Source organism: Rhinopithecus roxellana, chromosome 15 (assembly GCF_007565055.1).
Source record: "Rhinopithecus roxellana isolate Shanxi Qingling chromosome 15, ASM756505v1, whole genome shotgun sequence".
In the NCBI taxonomy this organism is placed as follows: domain Eukaryota; kingdom Metazoa; phylum Chordata; class Mammalia; order Primates; family Cercopithecidae; genus Rhinopithecus; species Rhinopithecus roxellana.
This window is the reverse complement of record NC_044563.1, coordinates 94839698-94863662: the sequence shown is the minus strand read 5'-3', so window position 1 is coordinate 94863662 and position 23965 is coordinate 94839698. Positions and strand designations below refer to the sequence as shown.

Below are 23965 nucleotides of genomic sequence, written 5' to 3'. Positions count from 1 at the left end.
GAAGTTTAAGAATATTTAACAGTACAAGAGTAAAGGATAATATTGCCTTAAATTGGGTAGTGGGAGATAGAGAATAATATGTACAAGCTAATTTTTTAATTTATAGATGAGAAGCAGATACTCTAAAGAAATGGGGTCCAAAGATAGTATAACTATAGCCACTGAATCAACGATACAAACTTTCTTAAATGTCGTAATTAAAATGAGTTTTTAAGAAAAGAGGAAATAATATGAAGAATTAAGTCCTTACAGTCACATGAATAAATATAAATGGGCTTATCTCACCTATCAAAAAGTGTTCATATAATATAGCATTGAATTTGATTTCAGACCAAATCCAATGCTATATTATTGTTGTATAGAAGAGATACTTAAAACATAGGTTAAAGGTTAAAAATAAAAGGATGGTTAAAGACATGCCAGGAAATACAAAGAAAGCAGGAGTCATGATCTTAATAAAACAAGGCAGAATTCAAGTCAGAAAACGTAAGACAAAAAAGTGCACTTTGTAATTCTAAATACTATAATTCATAAGGACTTTATAACAGTTATAATACCACACAAAATAACAACTTTCATAAAGCAGAAATTATAAGACACGCAAAAAGAAATAGGTAGAAGTACCTTAATACTGAGAGCCATGTTACCCAGGTTGGTCTCGAACTCTTGAGCTTAAGAGATCCATCCACCTCGGCCTCCCAAAGTGCTGGGATTACAGTGTGAGCCACCACACCCAGCCAAGAATAAGGAATTTTTCTGTGTAGTGATATGGTGAGATGTCCAGGATAAATAATGAAACAAAGATACAGAATGCAGCAGTGTTAGCAAGCAAAAAGGGCTCATTGTCCAATGTACCAGAAGCCAATACTATGACACAGTTTTTGAGAAAAGCTTGATACTCAAAGTAGACTTCCAACTATTTGCTGTTGACTCCCAGATCCATACTTGTAGCCCATATCACTTTTCTGAGTTCCATACCTACATTGAAATACACTTGGTTGTCTCAAGCCTCTTAATCTCACTTTGCTCTAATCTGAATTCGTCTCTTCACTCTCTAACACACCCAAAATCAATTCCTCTGATATACCCTAACTCAGTGAATGATATTGACAGCTGTCTAAATCTGAAATCTGGGAGCCACTCTTAATCTTTCTTACCCCCATACCAACTCTATATTAAATCATAACTCTGTTCACATCGCTGTGGTCCACAATCTATTCCAGTCAATATCGCCAAGTACTCGCTATGTCTAAATCTTGCTCTGCCATTCTGTCGAAAGACAAAATTAACAACAAATTGTTACAGGTGTAATTGGCTTTTATTCCAGATTCATGGATCAAGTAACTTGCATTCTACAAAACAGAATGAAATTCCCACTGGGTAATGGCAGAACGGTGGGTTTTGTAAGGATGGGAACAAGAAAACAGAATAATAGAAAAATAAAAACTGATCAGTTATTACTAGGTTACTTCAGATTACGTCTGCTTTGTACAGGTTAAAGCAGCGAGAACTTCCTTAATTATGCTCAGATAGACTGGAATCTCCTGTTTTGAGGAAAAACTAGTCTGGGGATCTATGTATTTCCTTAAAGTTTCAGTTTGATTGTGTGGCATTTAGTATGAATGACTCCATTTTGCTTTGGTCTGGTCTATTGGGGCCTAGGTGCAGGAACTCAGTCCAAAACAATAGTTTTAAACCATTCAAAATACAGTTGACCCTTGAACAACATGCATTCGAACTCCATGGGTCCACTTATATGTGGAGTTTTTCAGTAAATATAGTTGGCCCTGTATTGGCAGGTTCTGCATCCACAACTAAATGCAGATGAAAATATAGTATTAGTGGGATGTGTAACCCTCGTATAGAGGGCCAACTTTTTGTATCTGCGGGTTCCACAGGATTGACTGTGAGACTTGAATATGTGACAATCCTTATAGCTGAGGAGGTCCTAGAACCAATCCCCCACATATAACAAAGGACAACTGAAGTATGCTATTTGATCCTCGTAAAATGTAAATCTAATCATGTTATTCTTCCAGATTGAAACTTTTTCATTGTTTCCCATTTCCTTTAGGAATAAAGTTTAAAGTGGCACATGTTTTACAAGGCCCTTCATTAACCACCATCTCTCTACCACTCCCTCTTCTTATGCTCTATCTTCCAGCCACCCTAAATCTCTTTGGCTCATCCAGTGTAGGGATGCTTTCTCTTCTGGCCTCTGTACATGCTGTTATTCTCTCTCTACAAGCAGTCATTTCCGAGCTAACTCTTAATTCTTCAGTTCTGAGCTTAAAAGTCACATTTCTTTGAGAAGTGATGCATCTCTGCTCCACCTGCCACTCCTATCCCCTACACACTCTAGAAGAGCTTATATTAATCTGGCAATTATAATGAAGGAACCAGAGTTGTATCTATTCATCTCCTTTGTGAAGTTTGTTTCTATGAGATGATGCAATCTAGACACAGAGAATTTCTGATGACTTAAGTAAGCCAGAAACTCCAGGTTTCTTGTAAAATAAGTAGAAAAGGCCAATAGCACCAACAAAGCACGTAATGAAATAACAGCAGGAAACAGCTTTCAAATCATGAAATAATTTTTAAAAGTACTTTTATGGAGAAAAATGTGTCAGTAGATACATATATACAGCACTAAAAGAATATTTCTAATACCAGTGGCTTTAAAAATAGAAGATTTATGATGAAAATTATTATAACAAGAAATTAATCTGATTCAGTAGCAGTCAAAGTAAGATCTGTAATATGGCTTATGGCAATTTCTCAAGTAAGATTTCATCTAATAGTACGGTGTGCATTTAATATACTCTCACATTCTTTCTTACACTTAGGAATTTTTAAGTTTCAGCTCGGGAGAGATACTTTTTTGGGTTTCTTTAGGCTAGTTATTTTGACATATGTCAATTACTTAGCAAGGGTTAAATAGTTTAAGGACTATATTATGTAAAAATGAGTTCCCAATAGTAATTGGATTTATAATTAAATCCAGTAAATCCAGCATTTGTAATTAAAAATGCTGCTTTTGAGAAAATAACATAAACTAAATATATATATATATATAACCCAATAAAAGACAGTATGGAAATGTGACTGAATCTCAATATGCATGCTTGCACATGTATGAATTTATACACATACACTCGTATGTATTCTGCAGGAGAGGAAGTAATAACAGAAATACACGTAAACATGATGGAAAATGTACTCTAGAGAAATACAAGGATAGGATATATACATTTTAAGTGCAAATAATAAATTATCAGTTAAAATTTTATTAATTAGTAATAAGTGGTGGGACTGGTTTACAAATAGTGTGTGGCAATGGTAACAAAGGTGGCAAGGAACTTGGCACTCACTCAACATGTCTAATAAATAAAGCTTAGTGATTAATTAAATATTGACACTGTGAAGGATCAAAAATTCTAACACTTCCAGAGATCTTAAATTGGTATCTTTCAGATAAGCCAAATATTCTAGATAAGTAAGAAACTGCATGCCAATACCCTATTCTAAAGGAATTACCTTGGAAAATTAGTGGTTTCACTGTGTGCAAAATTACATGAATCCAAAATATGATATGGTCTCCAATAATAATAGAAAATATTAGCCTACCATTTTGCCATCATTTTGGCTGGTCTTTATATCTTCAAATGTATTTCACAAGTAGGGTACATATCCACACACTAGCAAGTTTACAAAACATTGTAAATATGGTCCCATTTTCTTGCAATTATTTTAATAATATGGTTATTTAATAATGTACTTTTGTATGAAATGATTTATTAACATATTTAGATTCTTATATGAAAAATAAGTATTCCAATTCTTTACTTGATCTCAGAAATCAGTCTTGCAGTTGGGCTTCAGAAACAATAAGTAGTGATAGGTCATTTCTGTCATGTAGTCTTGAGGCAGAGGGAAATTAACAGAAAGATGAACATCAGTTTTAGAGTAAACAAATGACAACTAAGATATGGATCTAAAGATAACCACATATTCCAATTATTTATTCAATGTACGTGTCCTTTAGGCCTCACTATATTCCTTTTTTCTTTATCTTTGATGAGATTAGTTTTATTTGATTTTGCATTAAGGCAAAAGACAGACATCTCCTTTTTCTTGGTTTTAATTAGTTTCAAATTCATCTAAGAAGAGAAAATGTTGCTCATTTCATAAAAGGTGAACCTTGGTATTACAGCAAATTTTTTTTCTTCTGACAAATCTGTGCTGTGTTTATATTAACTAAATCTTTAAAAATACAAATCCTGAGCTACAGTAAAAATAACAATTTTGACTAAAGAATAAATCCCTTCATTGTTAAGCCTAAACAGCTTTAAAATTCAGCCATGGAACATAAAGAAGGTAAGACTGGAATTCAAACTTCTGATGTCCATGGCATACCTGAATACTCTCAGCAGAAATAAAACACACATAGTAGATAATACACAATAGTAAAAAGCATCAGAAATTGATGCACCTGGATTTTGTTAAATATAACAAAGGTCACTCAGTCCTTCATGGATAAACCTAGCTGGGAGAATAGAACTTAACAGTGTATTGCATTGAGAAGAAATCCCTCAGAAAGGCAACACTGGATTCATTTTTAGACAGGCATAGACTTTTTTCCAAAACATTGAAAGACATAAAAGACACATGGGGAAATACAATATGAATCTATTTTCATAAAAGCAAAAGTTCTGGCCACTTTGGTAACTGAAATAAGTCACTTGAGTTTTTAGTTATAGCTGACCCCCAATGAAAAATAAGAGCTCACTACCCAGCAAAGCAGCATTATGACAAAGTATTCATACACCAGTGAAGGATTTAAGTAAGGGCTCTGCAATATGGGTCAACACGGATGGTATTCTTGGTTTAAGAATAGTTTTCTAGTTCCTGTGAAAGTGCATAGGAGTGGAAAACTGCCAACAGAGCAAGGATCCTCTCACAGTATTAAGGCTTGTCCATGTATGGTCAGTTGAGAGTCAGCCGGTGAACACTAGGCAATGATTTCTGCCCCTGGGCACAGCCCTCTGGGCTTCTTCAATATGACTTTTCTTTTACTCAAACTGTCGCTCTTCCTCTTCATCTGCTTCTTCAATGACCTGAATCTCATCTGCTTGAGGTAAGGAGGAATTCTCCACCTGCAGTTTATTCCCATCAGCTTTACATTTTTCTTCTTCCTCTATGATTTCCTTCCATATCTTGTGGTTTTCAGTGAGATGGTGCATTAGCTGACAAAATATTTGCCGTCTGCTTTTCCTTCTTGGTGGTTCTGTGAAATTTAAAAGAAATATATTCTAATCACAGCAATATGATTTAATCATTCAACAAATATTAAGTGCCTATTATATTCTAGGTATCTAAGCACTGGGGTTATAAAAGTAAACAGTACTATAAAATAATAGTATAATAAAAATAGAATAATAAAATAGTACTATAAAAATAATCCCTGCATTATGGTGTTCAGATTCTAGTGGAAAGAGCTAGGAAAACAGAAAAGAAGCAAAATAGGAATATGTTAGATGGTATTGTTATGGATAAAAACAAAATAGAGAAGAGGTTTAGGGAAAACTGGCTGGGTATGGTGGAGAGGGAAAAATTATGCTGAAATTTCAAATGAAAATAACCCAAAGTTAAAAAACAACCTTTAAGGGCATCTTATGTATTGAATTAAACACAATTACCAACATTTTGATGAGTATAATTTTTTTTTTTTTGAGACGTTGTCTTGCTGTGTCACCCAGGCTGGAATGCAGTGGTGCGATCTCAGCTCACTGCAACCTCTGCCTTCCAGGTTCATGCCATTCTCCTGCCTCAGCCTCCCGAGTAGCTGGGACTACAGGCGCCCGCCACCATGCCCAGCTAATATTTTGTATTTTTAGTAGAGACGGAGGAGTATAATTTTTAGAAGTCAGTCAACCTTCAGATGCTAATGCCGTTTTAAAAAAAAAGAATTTTAAATACATTTTAATAGGATTTGCCATGCTAATCCTAAATACAAGGCGCGTGTGTGTTGCAGTGGGAGGTGCTTTGTAGTTTTCCTATCTGGTCTGATTTATTGCATGCTTGAAAATCAAAACAATACTTATGTAGGTATAATTTAAATTCTACTTTAAAATGAGCAAATAACTGATTTCATTCACAATTACAAAGTGACAATTTTCATTTCATTTTCCATTCATACTAATTGTCTTATATAGAAAAGCATGTCATTACAGTTTGGTAACTCAAATTCATAATGCCACAAAACTTGGCTCTCCCTTTACAACCAGGGAATGTATGTTTTCCTTCCCCCTCCCCCCACCAGCTTTCCAGTGGGATTGGGGGTGAGATGTGTGAAAAGGAGTGACATGAAGGAGGACTCGCCATGAGGATCCACCTATGTTCAGATGTGGTGATGGCCCTATCGTGCATGCACAGGTGGAGCCTGCTGAATGAAGAGTACTGGTTAGAGGACAACACCTCAAGAGATGTTACTTTAATTAAATAAGAATAAGAATGCTTGTTGTATTACAGTATTCACCCAGTACCCAGCTTACAGCAGTTACTCAAAACATGACTATTGAATCTGAACATTTAGACAGTGGTTACTCAATCTAATGACTGCTGAATCTGTATCTGAGAAACAAAGTTCCAAATCTAAGTTAAATGGATATATGCAGTTATTAAAGGTTGAATATCCCTATTCAAAATGCTTGGGACCAGAAGTGTTTCTGATTTTGGAATATTTGCATTATATTTAGCATCCCTAATTGCAAAATCTGAAATCCAAGTGTCCCAATGAATATTTCCTTTGAGCACCATGCTGGCACTCAAAACGTTTTGGATTTTGGAGCATTTCATATTTCAGATTTTCAGACTTTGAATACTCAACCTATAACATTACATAAATTATAATGTCCCTATATTCTTACTTGGATTTAGATTGTTTTCCATTTCTTCATCATCTGTATCTAATTCTTCACCATCTTCATCATCACCACTTTCAGTATCATTATCCTCTTCTGCTTCTATCCACTGACCTGGTAGCAAACCAGCAGCATCATAGGAGTTACACAGGGGACCCACTATGTGGGTGATAAAAGATTCTTGGAGTTTTGCTAGTTGAGGAGAAGAACGATCCATGAATGGACTGACGGGCAGACCCAGATTTGCTTCTTCATCTCCCTGCATATTTTAAAAAGAAAAGTACATTTTTAACTGGTGGAAGAACCACCAGTGAGCTTTGCTGTTAAAATTATCTTGAGTTTTTTAAAAATAACTTATATAAAACTATTTTTTATAAATAAGCATCAATGAATCTATTCTATCATTTCAACTGTAAGAATTTAATACTGAGAAATCCTAAACAAAACTTTATTCTCACATTCTGTCCACATCAACCAGTATGGCTGATACTCAGTTAATAAGAAACATACAGATCTTTTAAAATAAGTATCAGATATTTTACTAACAACCTGCAAAATTCCATAGTGTCAATTATGGATTCTCTTTATCTAGGGGCAAAAGCATAATAGAAACATTTTTGTTGTAGTTATATCTCAAATGTACAGAGCTGAATTTTGCAAGTGCTTTTCAATAACACTACCTCCACCCCCCTTTTTTTAACAGCAGAACTCTCTAATGATTCAAAATCAGAAAACCTAATATGAAAAACAAATAAAGTAGAGCTACCATAATGGAGGTGAGGATCCTGGGGCTAGATCCCCAATGGCCTGCCTTACCCTACCACTGTGGCTTCTAGGGCTTAATTTGAGATCAGACTACTACCTGTGTGGTGTTGAGCAAGCTCTAGATACAAATGCACTGTGTGTAAAATCTGAATAATAAGGCCGGGCGCGGTGGCTCAAGCCTGTAATCCCAGCACTTTGGGAGGCCGAGACGGGCGGATCACGAGGTCAGGAGATCGAGACCATCCTGGCTAACCCGGTGAAACCCTGTCTCTACTAAAAAAAATACAAAAAACTAGCCGGGCGAGGTGGCAGGTGCCTGTAGTCCCAGCTACTCGGGAGGCTGTAGCTGGAGGCTGAGGCAGGAGAATGGCGTGAACCCGGGAGGCGGAGCTTGCAGTGAGCTGAGATGGCGCCACTGCACACCAGCCTGGGTGACAGAGCGAGACTCCGTCTCAAAAAAAAAAAAAAAAAAAAAAAAATCTGAATAATAATCTACCTTATAGGGATGCTATGATGAGGTTAAAAGGCAGTATTATATAAGGTGTTTAGCAAAGTACTGAGCATTCTCCAAATGGTACTAGTAACATTTTAGTCCTAGTGTCTGATCTGGTTTGTGATAAATTTCTCCCCACAGTGTACAAATTCTGCAGGTAAGCAGTGTCTGTTCTGTAATGAGCCAACATAACGCTGAGGAAACAACCAGAAACTGTCCCCATGATTAACTGTCCCATGATTAGAAATCTTTTACGAGATTATCTTCTATGAGGAAGAAAACAATTGATGTTTTTCCAAAAACAGTTCAGTTTATCTATAGGACTCTGTAATTTCATAGATAAAACCCAGGAGTTTGGCTTTTCTAAGCCCATGGCAGTTAAATGGCTGTAGGCATATAAAGACAGTATAATTAGGATAATAGAAAAAAAGTTGGGCGTGGTTAGAATTTTACATCAATATCTGAAGAAAGTTTAATAGCATAACCAGAATGAGAAAGAAGTTTAGTTGATGAGGGAGGATTAAAACTTTCATAAGTGGTAGGATATCAGATGACATTTTCCTCCTTTGATATTGAATAATGACACTTAGATTAAGTGAAACTCTCTGAGATAATATATTGTTTTTAGTGATATATATGAAATTATAATAGTTAACATTTATTGAGAACTTATGTGTCAGAAACTATTCTAAGAAGTCTACATATATTAGTTCATTTAATCCTCATAGAAACCTTATGACATAGGTACCATCATTATTCCTATTTTATCAGTGAGGAAACTGGCACAGAGAGGTTAAGTAACTTACCCAACCAAGGTCATATTGCAGATAAGGAAGAGAAGCCAGGATTCAACCTCAGGCAGGGCTTCCAGGTTTGCTTAATAAGTATAATTCTATATGCTTTTAAAATAATATGCAGGGTCTAAATGAATACTTCTAATGTTATCTCACTGAACTAGTGAATTTTCTAAAATTGCCATACACCATTATTTTTTATTACCTATTTGTACATATAATATAAAGATAACATTTTCCTTAGCATAAAATTCCTCTTTTGTAAACATGAGATCCATGGGCGAGCTCTAAATAAAGCAAGTTTCAATTATCACTGAGAATGAAGATGAGAATATGCAAACTACGTATTATAATCTTACAAATTAGGTAAATACAGCCATTTATTACCCCAAATTAAATATAATTTAAACATATCAGAGAAGAGTAAAATATTAATAATCTTTCCATGATTATACAATATGGCATTTTGTAACTTATAAACAGCAGAGTATACACTATTGTGTTGGGATGTTTAGCTGGTGGGTGTAAAACATTGCACATTTTCAATATAATCTGGAAGTAACAAAGTATACCAGGTGCATGGTTACATAGGCTCAATTACTCCCACTTTCCACTCATGTTAAGAAAGCCCTCAACTGGTAGATATCTTGACCTTTCCTGATAATTAGGGCCAACAAGGATTCCTAAGGAATGTAATTCCAAAGTCAAAAAGGTGTATTTGCTATTTTGGAGATAACAAAATGTTAGGTATGTCAGGAAATCATGCACTCCTACATTGTAGGAAGCCTCAAAAGTGGACCCCAAAAATGGTAGATTCAGCAAAGTGGAAAGATTATTTTAAGGCCAAAAATTTTATAGTATTCTCTGATAGTAGTTTGTATTTCTGTGGAGTCACTGGTATCACCTTTATCATTTTTTATTGCATCTATTTGATTCTTCTCTCTTTTCTTCTTTATTAGTCTAGCTAGTGGTCTATTTTGTTAATCTTTTCAAAAAATCACCTCCTGGATTCATTGATATTTTTGAAGGGTTTTCTGTGTCTCTATTTCCTTCGGTTCTGCTCTGATCTTAGCTATTTCTTGTCTTCTGCTAGGTTTTGAATTTGTTTGTGCTTGCTTCTCTAGTTCTTTTCATTGTGATGTTAGGGTGTTGATTTTAGATCTTTCCCGCTTTCTCCTGTGGGCATTTAGTGCTATAAATTTCCCCTAAACACAGCTTTAGCTGTGACCCAGAGATTCTGGTACATTGTGTCTATTTATTTCTGCCTTAATTTTGTTATTTACCCAGTAGTCATTCAGGAGCAGGTTGTTCAGTTTCCATGCAGTTGTGCGGTTTTGAGTGAGTTTCTTAATCCTGATTTCTAATTTGATTGCACAGTGGTCTGAGAGACTGTTTGTTATGATTTCTGTTCTTTTCCATTTGCTGAGGAGTGTTTTATTTCCAACTATGTGGTCAATTGTAGAACAAGTGCAATGTGGTGCTGAGAAGAATGTATATTCTGTTGATTTGGGGTGGAGAGTTCTGTAGATGTCTATTAGGTCCACTTGGTCCAGAGCTGAGTTCAAGTCCTGAATATCCTTGTTAATTTTCTGTCTTGTTGATCTGTCTAATGTTGACAGTGGGGTGTTAAAATCTCCCATTATTATTGTATGGGAGTCTAAGTCTCTTTGTAAGTCTCTAAGGACTTACTTTATGAATCTGGGTGCTCCTGTATTGGGTGCATACATATTTAGGATAGTTAGCTGTTCTTGATTAATTGATCCCTTTACCATTATGTAATGACCTTCTTTGTGTTTTTCAATCTTTGTTGGTTTAAAGTCTGTTTCATCAGAGACTAGGATTGCAAACCCTGCTTTTTTTCTGCTTTCCATTTGCTTGGTATATCTTTCTCCATCCCTTTATTTTGAGCCTATGTGTGTCTCTGCACGTGAGATGGGTCTCCTGAATACAGCACACTGATGGGTCTTGACTCTTTATCTAATTTGCCAGTCTGTGCCTTTTAATTGGGGCATTTAGCCCATTTATATTTAAGGCTAATACTGTTATGTGTGAATTTGATCCTGTCATTATGATACTAGCAGGTTAATTTTGCCCATTAGTTGATGCGGTTTCTTCATAGTGTCGATGGTCTTTACAATTTGGCATGTTTTTGCAGTAGCTGGTATCAGTTTTTCCTTTCCATATTTAGTGCTTCCTTCAGGAGTTCTTGTAAGGCAGGTCTGGAGGTGACAAAATCTCTCAGCATTTGCTTGTGTGTAAAGGATTTTATTTCTCCATCACTTAAGAAGCTTAGTTTGGCTGGATATGAAATTCTGGGTTGAAAATTCTTTTCTTAAAAAAAAAAAAAATTCTTTTCTTTAAGAATGTTGAATATTGGCCCCACTCTCTTCTGGTTTGTACGGTTTCTGCTGAGAGATCCACTGGTAGTCTGATGGGCTTCCCTTTGTGAGTAACCCAGCCTTTCTCTCTGCCCTTAACATTTTTTCCTTCATTCAACCTTGGTGAATCAGACGATTATGCGTCTTGGGATATTTATGTGGCCAAAAAACATATGAAAAAAGCTCATCATCACTAGTCATTAGGCAAATGCAAATAAAAACCACAATGAGATAACCTCTTATGCCAGTTGGAATGGCGATCATTAAAGTCAGGAAACAATAGATGCTGGAAAGGATGTGGAGAAACAGGAACGCTTTTCAAAGACTTAGAACTAACCCAAATGCCCATCAATGATAGACTGGATAAAGAAAATGTGGCACATATATACCACGGAATACTATGCAATTATAAAAAAGGATGAGTTCACGTCCTTTGCAGGGACATAGATGTAGCTGGAAACCATCATTCTCAGCAAACACAGAAACAGAAAACCAACACTGCGTGTTCTCACTCATAAGTGGGAGTTGAACAATGAGAACACATGGACACAAGGAGGGGAACATGACACATGGGGGCCTGTCACGGGGTGGGGCGGTAGGGGAGGGATAGCATTAGGAGAAATAACTAATGTAGATGACGGGTTGATGAGTGCAGCAAACCACCATGGCACGTGTATACCTATGTAACAAAACTGCATGTTCTGCACATGTACCCCAGAACTTAAAGAATAATAATAAAAAAAAATTTAAAGATTTAAGAACAGCTGGGCACGGTGGCTCACGTCTGTAATCCCAACACTTTGGGAGGCTGAGGTGGGTGGATCACGAGGTCGGAAATTTGAGACCAGCCTGACCAACATAGTGAAACCCCATCTCTACTAAAAATACAAAAATTAGCCAGGCATGGTGGCGTGTGCCTGTAATCCCGGCTACTCAGGAGGCTGAGGCAGGAGAATGGCTTGAACCCAGGAGGCAGAGGTTGCAGTGAGCCGAGATTGTGCCACTGCACTATAGCCTGGGCAACAGAGCAAGCTTCTGTCTCAAAAAAAAAGATTTAAGAACAAAAGAGCATGCTTATATCTTTGAATCCTTGAAAACCACTAAGTGTCTATTCTCTCCATTTGTAGCCCTCTGTCCAGATCTCTTCCCAGTTGATGTTCCTATGGCAGGGAGTTAGTCTTTTTATAGCAGAGTTGAAAATGGATTGATATTCTTTAAATATATTCTGAGCATACCCTGAATAATTTACAAACCACTTCATCTGGAAATAAATTATTCTAGGTTACAGAATCTCAGGGCTGAAAGAGGCCTTGGAATCATAATGTCATCTAGCCTTGTTATAGAAAGTAGTCAGAAAGACATGGGTAGAGCAGGAGAGGGCCCACCCCCAACCCCATCAGAAATGTCAGGTGACCATCAGGTGACAGGTTAAGCTGTCTCTCTAAAATAATAATTGGTCACAGCTGGCACCAGGGTAAGGCAGTCACCCAATAGATAGAAAAACCTGAAACTGGTCATCAGCAGCATCCTGATAAGATCTCAGGAGCTGGGTGAGTGGGCTCAAGCATGTACACTAAGAGGCAAAATGGTGAAGTTTAATTGGTATATGGCCTTCCTCCATGAACACTGGACAGGTAAGGGAAAAATGCCTCAAGTGAGCATGAATACAACTTCAGTAAACACACTGTGTATGTGGCCCCTCCCAAGTGCTGGCAGGCCACTGCACATCCAACAGCCACCTCAAGGGATGAATTGGGAGAAGTAACACAACCCTGGAAGCATGCCAGTGCATAAGACTCCAAGTCAAAGATCAAACCATGCACTTGATCTCTCAGGTTGCCCTCCTGGTCTTCTTCCAAGTGTACTTTACTTCCTTTCATTCTTGCTCTAAAGCTTTTAAATAAACTTTCCCTTCTGCTCTAAAACTTGCCTCAATTGCTCCCTCTGCCTTATGCCCCTCAGTTGAATTCTTTCTTCTGAGGGGGCAAGAATTGAGGTTGCTGCAGACTTGTACAGATGTGCCACTGCTAACAGCCCTACCTATAGACTCACGAGTATATTCAGCGCACTCAAGATAGGGAATAGGTTATTTTTTAAAATTTTAACAGCAATGGCAAACAGAACATAGAAAATACTAAGAACCAAAGCAAATGCAACAATTTTTAACCCTTCCCAGTCAAAGCAACTCAGAATTCAAACACTTAATAAAGCTATCCAAAAACCCAAAGAGTAGTGTCTTCTCATGACAGCTCTTAAAAATCCCACCAACCTCATGTTTCAACTTACCTGCTCATAAAATTCATTGACAATGCCTTCTGTCCATTTCAAATGCAAGTCTCGAACTTTTGCTGGGCCATTTATATCTGCCAGTTTGATGCACACCTGGCATACCAAGAGGCGATCATTTTCATTACTCCATTCTATGCCATTACTATTTACATCATTTGCCTATTTTGGAAAAACAAACTCATTTTAGGTTCTGAAGGCATTTAAAAAAAAATATTGTTTTGCTTGCTTTTACCAGATTACTTAAAACTGTCTAAATGACAGAAAGTTCAGCAAATAGTTCTTTTTAAAATCAGTTTATTCCATAATATGGACTTCTATTGGTTAAATTTCCTTTCTAAAAATGCTTTCTAGAAAAACATATAACCATGGGTTTCAATATTTGTGATTACCACAAAGAATCATGAATTATATGTGTGTGTGTATATATATACACGTATATATTAAGTATAGTAGATACACAATATCAAAAAAATCATATAAGAATTATAACTACTTATTTCTACCTCAAAAAAGAACACTTAAGAAGCTAGAGAGGTTTGCTCTTGCTGTGAAAGGCAATGATATAGTGAACTGAACACAAGTCTGAGAAGCTGGCCCTATAGTTTTAAATCCTGACTCAGAATGTCATGAATCAGCAAGCTGTATTCTGAATCAAAAATTCAGTGTGTAACAGTGAAAAAACTGCTTAATCTATTCGAATCTAACTTTCTTCATCTATGAAGTAGGAAAAGTAATACCAATCTAGCCATGCTGCTATGAGGATTAATAAATGAAAAAAATGCCTTGCTCACGGTAAGTGTTAAATATTGTTATTTAAATAAATGATAAATGTCATTATTAGCTGAAAAAAAAAGCCTTTCGAGAACTAAAATTTCATTTTGTAAAAAATGAAAAGAATGAGCCATGTCATAGCTTTTGAACTTCAGTGTTACGGTGCTTTTTGGCACCAAACTCTTTCAGAAAAAAAAAAAATTATGTAGAACACCATCATAGAAAACACTTGAGAGAAGAGCTCTTTTGACTGCAACTTAATAGGAGGTCTAGAGTCCCATTCATATGGCAGTTTTTTGAGAGACTTCAAAGTAGAAGTCTTTACGGAATACACAAAGTATTGTGTTAGATAATCTTTTACCTGTAAAAGGTGACTTCAGCACTTAAATGAATTTTATTTAAAAATTAAAGTGAATAAAACTATACAACTATGAAATAATTTTAAAGGTACCCTGATTTCTCACTGATTTTTATAAGCATTTCATTAATGTCATGACAGCAACATATATAAGGGTCTCCTTCCAGCGGGTTTAATCTAGTACTCCTTTGTTACCAGTTTCTCTACCCTGCAGGTACAGCTTCTTTTAGGTCACAAAAGTCATCAAGAAAATAGCAGCTTCCTGCAAGCCAGGGCGGGAATCTAAAGCGGTGGTCCTCAACTTTTTTCACCTCAAATGTCTGAGGGATAAAGCATAGTCCCATGAGTACCACTGTCATACTGGGGCAGTGATTCTTGATCCCCTGGTGAATATGAGTTCTTTGGCCTAGTACAATGTCTGCACATAGTGGGCAATCCCAATAAATACTTGTTGAATGACTGAATTATTCTCAAGTAGAAGAAGGTGCTTCCTTTTCCCTACACTAGCCAGCTAAAGAATCACTAATATAAAGAAGGTGTAACAGGTGCAGTGAGGTAGGCATAATTAACTGGATTCTTAGAATTAACTGGATTCTTAGGAAACACATAAAATTAATTTTATATAATGCCTTACTTGACACTAAGCATGGCTTTGTCAAATCTCTCTTTAAACTCATTTGAAATAACTGGTTTGTTTCTATGTGAAAGTATGTGAAATAAAGTCACAATAGTATAAGTTTATGTGTTGAAAGAAAATATAGCAAGCAATAATATTTTAGGAAATAATACCATAACAATAAAAATGTTTATTTTTTAAAATATAGGCATATATATTATTTTATATCAACTATTTATTGTTACTTTCTAAGCAGTAATAATTCTAACTTAACATTAAAAAACATATTTTATCAGTAACACTGACAATAAAGATTTTTTAAATCAGGCACTAATTTTCGTAACAAACCTTGGCATTGAATTCTGCAAGAAAATCAAAATGCTTTTTAAGATCTGTGGCAAGGATTGCTTCGATGACTAAAAAACGAAAGCGCTTGAATTCCACATGATCAAGATGAAGAAGGAAGTTGTATTCTGGGCGAGAAAGATATAGATTCCAAGCTGACGCAGCATGATGATTTTCCAGAACAGATCTGTCATTGTATAAAACTGCCTAAAAAGAAATATAGAAAAATAAGGCAGACACCTCAAAGATATTAAACTTTAATATCATTAATATCAGGTTGGAAGTATACAAACAATGAACACCTACTATATACTAGGCATTTTACCAGGTATTTTAGTACCTGTGAAAATAGGTTGTGATAATTTTATAAATGAGTAAACTGAAGTGCAAAGAGGTTAGGATACACCTTTCCTTCCAACATACATGGCTAGTAAGTGAAAGGGTTATCTATCTTTAAAGTTTATCTTTGCAGACACTGTGCTGCCTCCCAAGAGATGTGAAGTTGATATTTTGAGGTCTATTTCATTTAATCAGAAAACCTTCTCAGATAAACTGTGAATAAAGTCATTAGGGATCTAGAGCAGGTTTCAGAATACATTTCTGTTGTTTAGTCATTCTGGAGTCAATGGTGATGGTGACTAAAGAAGAGAAAGCAGGAGTACTGTCCAGGGTAAGAGGCCTGCCTGTCTGAGATGGACATATCCTGGATTCCCATCCTCACACAGTGCCTGGGAGTAAAACAGAACTATGTAACAGATAAAAACACAAATCCTCTGGTTCAAATGGTGTGGAATTACTCACTTTTCCTACACTTCACTCCAGTGGAAGACCCTGAGGTACCTCCTCAGTACTCTATGACTTTGGAATACAGACTTAAAATCAGTGGAGTATAGAATTTCTAAAGCCTCTTCCACCTCTAAAAATAAAGCAATTCTTTAAATTATTAAATAAGCATATAATTATTTTAAAAAGCTTCTACAGCCAAGTTGTGTTAAAGGCCAGGGATAAAAATTAAAACCCTATCCCTGTTTTCATGGAGCCTACTGTGTAATGAGAAAGAAGGACAGATAGAATGAGATCTCAGGTAGGATACATATTCTGAGAGCTTAATTGAATAGCTCTACTTATTTGTGAAAATTAGCTATAGCCTAGATTTAAGCACAGATGCATAACACTGATTATTCTTTACACTATTTGATTTTATAAAAGCAATGGTATGATTTAAACTTTGCAATGAGCCATATAAAGGCATTTCATACCACTTGTAATACAACTTCTAAACATTATAAATACCAAACAGAAAGAGTAAGCTTCAAAAACTCCCTAAGGGGTCATTTACATTTAATAATGATTTGACTAATTCATGCTCAAATGTTACGAAGACTTAACTATGAGAACAGCTCTGTCTGTTCAGGAGGAAGTAATCTGATTCTGGGCTCAATAAAACACAATGTACAATGAGTGTCCTGTGAAGCTAGCTGATTTAATAAACTCACAGCTAGCAAGATCAGTTTTTAAAAAAATGAGCAAGTTCAGAATTCTTTCACCATTCAAACTGCCATTTGAAAAAGCCAAAGAAATATAAAATGGGGGGGGGAAGTCTGAATCAGTATTAGAATATAGATATAATCACCATACTGGAAACTTCAAAGACATAGTGAAAATGAGAATGGGTACAGAAAAGCTAACCAAGTCACTGCATAAGAAGGAAAACACCTATCTGAAGAGTAGGTGGAAGGGGTTCCCTGCTGGACCCCAATAGATTCACAAGCTCAAAGGTGAGTGGGAGGCAAGAAAGAATCATGAAGCAGTAAGTAGGAAGCAAATGTCAACTCTGCTTTAGAAGAATACTTGAAGGTAGCACAGAGAGCAGCAGACCAAGCTTAAACTGAGTAAGAAAAACCAATCAAGCAAACAGATAAAGAAGTCTCAGCTCTTACTGTGGGCTCTTAGAAGTAGAGAAAAAAGACAGGGCCCCAGCTCATTTGGAGCTGCAATAAACTAACATCCTTTGACTTTGTGCTAAAGCATCTTGTTACCTGCTTTTTCTGGCTATAGATCCTTCTCTTACGGTAGAAAGATCCTTCTCTCTACCGTAAATACATCAATACTTAACATTAATTAATCAAAACAAATTAATTGGTCATAAATCTTACTTTTCACCCTCTGAGTTGGAAAGATCTGAGAAGGAGTTTAATACAAACTGACAGAATCTTAGCAAATAGTAACACTTAAATAAGAGCAAAAAGAGAAAACCCTTCAGACATAAGAAGGACTTAGATCATACAAAGGATGAGTCTGACTAATCTGAACAAATGTCCCCTTTTAAAACATAAGAAACAGGAGGAAACATTAACAAAAAATCTAGGTCATAGCCATTATCTCATGACTAAGAAGGCACTTCTTCTTCTTCTTCTTCTTTTTTTTTTTGAGACATACTCTCGTCTGTCGCCCAAGCTGGAGTGCAGTGGCACGATCTCAACTCACTGCAAGCTCCGCCTTCCAGGTTCAAGCCATTCTCCTGCCTCAGTCTCCTGAGTAGCTGGGACTACAGGCGCCCGCCACCACACCCAGCTAATTTTTTGTGTTTTTTACTTGAGTCAGGGTTTCACTGTGTTAGCCAGGATGGTCTCGATCTCTTGACCTCGTGATCTGCCCGCCTCGGACTCCCAAAGTGCTGGGATTACAGGCATGAACCACCATACCCGGCCAACTAAGAAGGCACTTCAAATGGAAAAGATTAGGAAAGATTGTTCTTTTAAAAAATAATACTCCCAACTCAAAAAAATCTAGTAGAGAGATAGCAGACAAATAAGGTGCTACAGAACACAAAGCAGCTAGTTTTGTCGTTTTTTTGTAGGGTAAAGAAATAGTCTTGATGAACAGCTGTTATCTCAGGATTCTTTTACACTGTTCTTGGTTTGTTCTTTTCCGTGTTTACACTGCTATAGAGATACTACCTGAGACTAGGTAACTTATAAACAGAAAAGGTTTAATTGACTCACAGTTCCACATGGCTGGAGAAGCCTTAGGAAACTTATAGTCACGGTGGAAGGCAAAGGAGAGGCAGGCACCTTCTTCACAAGATAGCAGGAGAGAGAAAGAGGGAGAGCACACACAGGGAAGACTACCACTTTTAAACCATCAGATCTCGTGACAACTCCGTCATTATCATGAGAACAGCATGGGAGAACCCGCCCCCATGATCTAATCATAATCACCTCACACCAGGGCCCTGCCCCTTCACATATGAGGGCTACAATTTGAGATGAGATTTGGGTGGGGACACAGAGACAAACCATCAGTTCTAAAATTTCTATTAATCCCTTATCTTCCTTAGTTACCACCCTTGTTTTGCTGAAATACATTTTAAAATAACTTTCTCAGGATGGTCAAGATGTGATTGTTTAAAATCACTGCATATCTGAGAATCTTGTCATTTTTGCTCTTATGTAAAATGGTAGCTTAGCTGAACATAGAACTCTAACTTGAAAATAATACTCTTAGTCAGCACTTCCTATCTCCTCTCATTTTACTTCTATCCTAGCTCTTCTTCTTCTTTTTTTTTTTTTTTTTTTTTTTTTTTTTTTTTTTTTCTGAGACGGAGTCTCGCTCTGTCGCCCAGGCTGGAGTGCAGTGGCGCAATCTCAGCTCATTGCAAGCCCCGCCTCCCGGGTTCACGCCATTCTCCTGCCTCAGCCTCCCGAGTAGCTGGGACTACAGGCACCACCACCTCGCCCGGCTAGTTTTTTTTGTTTTTGTTTTTGTTTTTAGTAGAGACGGGGTTTCACTGTGTTAGCCAGGATGGTCTCGATCTCCTGACCTCGTGATCCGCCCATCTCGGCCTCCCAAAGTGCTGGGATTACAGGCTTGAGCCACCGCGCCCGGCCTCTATCCTAGCTCTTAAGTCATAATCTTCTCTTTCTCTCTCTGTCTTTCAGTCTCTCTTTCTCCTGCTCTGTCTCTCTCTCTTGCTCACACACACATTATTTATTTATTTATTTATTTGCTTGCCATACTAGAATGTAAGTTCGATGAGAGGCAAGATTTTTCCCATGTTTTATTCAACATAACAATGCCTAAATAGTGCCTATCCCACAATATGCACCCAATAAATACTTGAACAAATAAATGAATGAATGAATTACCCTAGAATTTTAGAGACTTAATTCCAGTATTGTCTAGCATCTATTGTTGCTAAAAATATAATGACAGTTGAATTTTTGTTCTTTTATAGAGGTATTGTTTTCATCTTCTCAGGAATTCTTTTTTTTTTTTTTAAATAAAATCTCTGGTGTTCTGAAATTTTTCCATGATGTGCTACATGTGGGGTTTCAGTATTTTTTCTCTATTCAACTTTCCTGGCACTTAGTGAGCCCCTTCAATCCAAAGACTCCCCCCTCTTTTTAGAACTTCCACTAGTCACATCTTGACCTAGTCCCCCATGTCTTATCTTCTCCTTCCCTGTATTTTCTTTTTATCTTCCTGGTCTGTGTTCTGGGAGAGACTACCTGGACTTTTACTTCCCAAGCTTATATTGAATTTTTAAAATTTCCTGCAGCAATATTTTTAGTTTCTAAGAGCCTAACTTGTTCTCTGATGTTCCTTTATTATAGTTTCCTGTTCTTACTTTATGGATGCAGTATTTTTCAAATTCTTTGAGAATACTTTTTAAAAAAATAATTAGATGCTTCTCTATTCCCTAGATTCTCCCTGTGGTCAGTTATTCTTTCCATCTTAGCCTTTTCTTTCCAAGCTTCTGATTAATGCCATGTCTGATGATCCTTGGTTATCTGTGTATATAGAAAAATGAATTCTAAATCAGGTGCAGTGGCTCACGCCTGTAATCCCAGCACTTTGGGAGGCCAAGGTGGGTGGATCACGAGGTCAAAAGATCTAGACAATTCTGGCCAACATGGTAAAATCCCATCTCTACTAAAAATACAAAAATTAGCTGGGCATGGTGGCATGCGCCTGTAGTTCCAGCTACTCAGGAGGCTGAGGCAGGAGAATCGCTTGAACCCTGGAGGCAGAGGTTGTAGTGAGCCAAGATCGCGCCATTGCACTCCAGCCTGGCAACAGAGTGAGACCCTGTCTTACACACACACACACACACACACACACACAATGAATTCTAGATTTCAGTTGTAATTTCTCTCTGCTGTTGTGTATGTTTTATTGTGGAGTCTCTCCCCTTGGGATGAATGAGTGGGAACTATGTAAATGTGGATAGGGTTTGTTACTTAGCAAGTTTTGCTTTAGAATAACGGGTGCCAGCTATTAGATGTCTAGAATGAGAGAAATTTACTTGGTTTTTTTTTTTACATTCAAGGGTCTTTATTTATTTTTGAGATGGAGTCTCACTCTGTCGCCAGGCTGGAGTGCAGTGGCACAATCTCGGCTCCCTGCAACCTCCGCCTCCTGGGTTCAAGTTATTCTCCTGCCTCAGCCTCCTGAGTAGCTGGGATTACAAGCATATGCTACCACACCCAGCTATTTTTGTATTTTTAGTAGAGACGAGGTTTCCCCATGTTGGCCAGGATGGTCTCGATCTCCTGACCTCGTGATCCACATGCACAGGGCTTCCCCCCAACCCCCCGTGGCCTTTTATGTCCTTGAAAAAGAACTAAGACAACTGAAATGTGCCACCATGCCCAGCTAATTATTTTCTTTGTTTTTGTTTTGAGACGGAGTCTGCCTCTGTCGCCCAAACTGGAGCGCAGTGGTGCGATCTCGGCTCACTGCAACCTCCGCTCCCGGGTTCACGCCATTCTCCTGCCTCAGCCTCCCGAGTAGCTGGCGTGAGCCACCGGGCCTGGCATTATTTTATTTTTTGTAGAGACAGGGTTTCACCACGATGCCCAGGTTGTTTCACATTGTTTTAATCCAGGCTGGTTATGAACTCCTGGGCTCAAGCAATACACACACCTTGGCCTCCCAAAGTGCTGGGATTATAGGCTGAGTCACTACACCCAACCTCTATATCATGACTTCTTTAGTGGCGCGTAAGGTAACTGGAACGAGTGTAGGCTTTACTGCATCTCTTACATTCATAGGGTTTTTCTCCAGTATGAATTCTTTCGTGGAGGTGAAGGGAACTGAGGCGACTGAAAGCTTGGTCACATTGTTTACATTCATAGGGTACTCCAGTATGAGTACTTCTATGGTTACAAAGGGAACTCAAACCACTAAAGGCTTTGCCACATTGTTTACATTCATAGGGTCTCTCTCCAGTATGAATGCTTCCATGGTCATGAAGAGAAGTGGAACAGCTGAAGGCTTTATCACATTTGGTACATCTTTCTCCAGTGTGAGTCCTTCCATGCATCTTAAAAGAAAAAGAAAATCTGAGTGTTTTCCCACATTCCTTACATTCGTAGGGTTTCTCTCCAGCGTCCATGTATTAGACAAGAACCGGAAACAGTGAAAGCTTTACCACATTGTTTACATTTATAGGGTTTTTATCCTGTGTGAGTTCTCTGATGTCTTTCAACTGAATTGAGAAAATGAAAAGCTTTCCCACATATCGTACATTTATTTTTTTTTTTTTTTTTTTTTTTTTTTTTTTTTTTTTTTTTTTTTTTTTTGAGACGGAGTCTCGCTCTGTTGCCCAGGCTGGAGTGCAGTGGCGCAATCTCGGCTCACTGCAAGCTCCATCTGCCGGGTTCCCGCCATTCTCCTGCCTCAGCCTCCCGAGTAGCTGGGACTACAGGCGCCCGCCACCACGCCCGGCTAGTTTTTTTGTATTTTTAGTAGAGACGGGGTTTCACCGTGTTAGCCAGGATGGTCTCGATCTCCTGACCTCGTGATCCGCCCGTCTCGGCCTCCCAAAGTGCTGGGATTACAGGCTTGAGCCACCGCGCCCGGCCTATCGTACATTTATAAGCTGGATTTCCACTGTGCATTATCATGTGTCTTCTAACACCTGGAACAGACACGAAGAGTTTCCCACACTGTTCACATTTATATTGCTTCTCTCCATATGGTTTGTATTCTGAGTGAGTTAGGATGTGCTTATTAAGGAGGGAATGATGTACAAAGCCTTTTCCACAAATACTGCATTCACATTGTTTTAATCCAGTAGAAATGTTCTCATTCAGATCAAGATTTGGAATGTGGCTGACAACTTCTCCATACTGACTACCTTCTTTGCTTTCACGCAGTCTCTGTACCATATGATTTCTACAGAAGCCAGGTTCCTGTAGGTTTCCTGCATCACTTCTCTGTAGAGATTCTTCTGAGCAAAGCCCATTCCTGCCGGGTAAAGTTCACAGCCACATCCTCAAAAGCCACGGAGTCCGTTCCTCGGCTTCCCGGGTATCCTGGCGTCAGCTAGGGATGTCCCAATACCCGCAGGTCACAGGGTGGCCGAGGCTGCTGCAGAGTCACCGGGCCTCCCAGAGCCAAAAAGTAGCAGCGGAGACTAACAGAAGGAGCCTAAGGTGGCGAAGGCGAGGCAAAGCGCCCGCCAGCCAGATCCCGGAAGCCGCCCTCTCCTTTCCGGCGGCGCGCCTGATTCGAGAAATTTACTTTGGACTACTAATACCCACTCTAGGAATTGATACTCTCCAGGCAGTTTCCTTCAATATCTAAGAGACGAGTTTTCTGCCTGGAGGTAAACATAGGGTTGTAGTCACTCTGATTAAAGGTGTGTGTGTGTGCACAGAGAGAGCAAGCAGGAGCAAATGGTAACAGGAGTCTCTCTGGGGTTCCAGCTATGCTGGGTACTTTTGTTTTATCTGTCAATATTCATCCATTTTTCATTTTCCAGAAATGTTATAAAAATTTTTTTATCTGCTGGTGATAATACCTATCATCCTCTTATTGCTCTCTGTTGTAATGAACTTCATATCTTACTATCATTTTAATGCATTCTCAGGAAGAAGGGGAAACAGATTCATATGTTTAGTCATCTTAATCCATATTTTGGGAGAGAAAACATTTACAAATCTCAACTTAAAATTGTGTTTCCTTTTACCCAGTCTCATAAAAATATTCCAGAAATTTTACTATCTTTAGCACTAACCCCCATCTTTCAGCCAACTTTTCATTTGGAAACAGCTCAGAAATCTCTTAGAATCTTATTAATACTGACATTCCTCTGGGATATACCTGGCTATATGTATCACCTTCTTTCATGATAAGAATCCTCATGTATCTTTCTAGCACACATTCCTTGCCATGAGAATGAAAAAGAATGCTTGACCCAGCTGGTGGTATTATATGCTACTGT

General features: G+C 37.8%; 1 protein-coding gene across 3 annotated transcripts in view; it reads right to left on the bottom strand.

The window, feature by feature from the left end:
* Nucleotides 1-505: 505 nt before the first annotated feature.
* The window catches only part of PDE3B (phosphodiesterase 3B), a 231247-nt gene continuing 207787 nt past the window's right edge, over nucleotides 506-23965 (bottom strand). For all 3 annotated transcript variants that reach the window (XM_010388376.2, XM_030917325.1, XM_030917326.1), the window contains 4 exons: nucleotides 15736-15939; nucleotides 13640-13801; nucleotides 6930-7182; nucleotides 506-5287 (listed from right to left, as the gene is read on the bottom strand). In XM_010388376.2, coding sequence (XP_010386678.1) covers nucleotides 5073-5287; nucleotides 6930-7182; nucleotides 13640-13801; nucleotides 15736-15939 — 834 coding nt within the window. In that variant the 3' untranslated portion in view covers nucleotides 506-5072. The remainder of the gene's footprint in view (nucleotides 5288-6929; nucleotides 7183-13639; nucleotides 13802-15735; nucleotides 15940-23965) is intronic.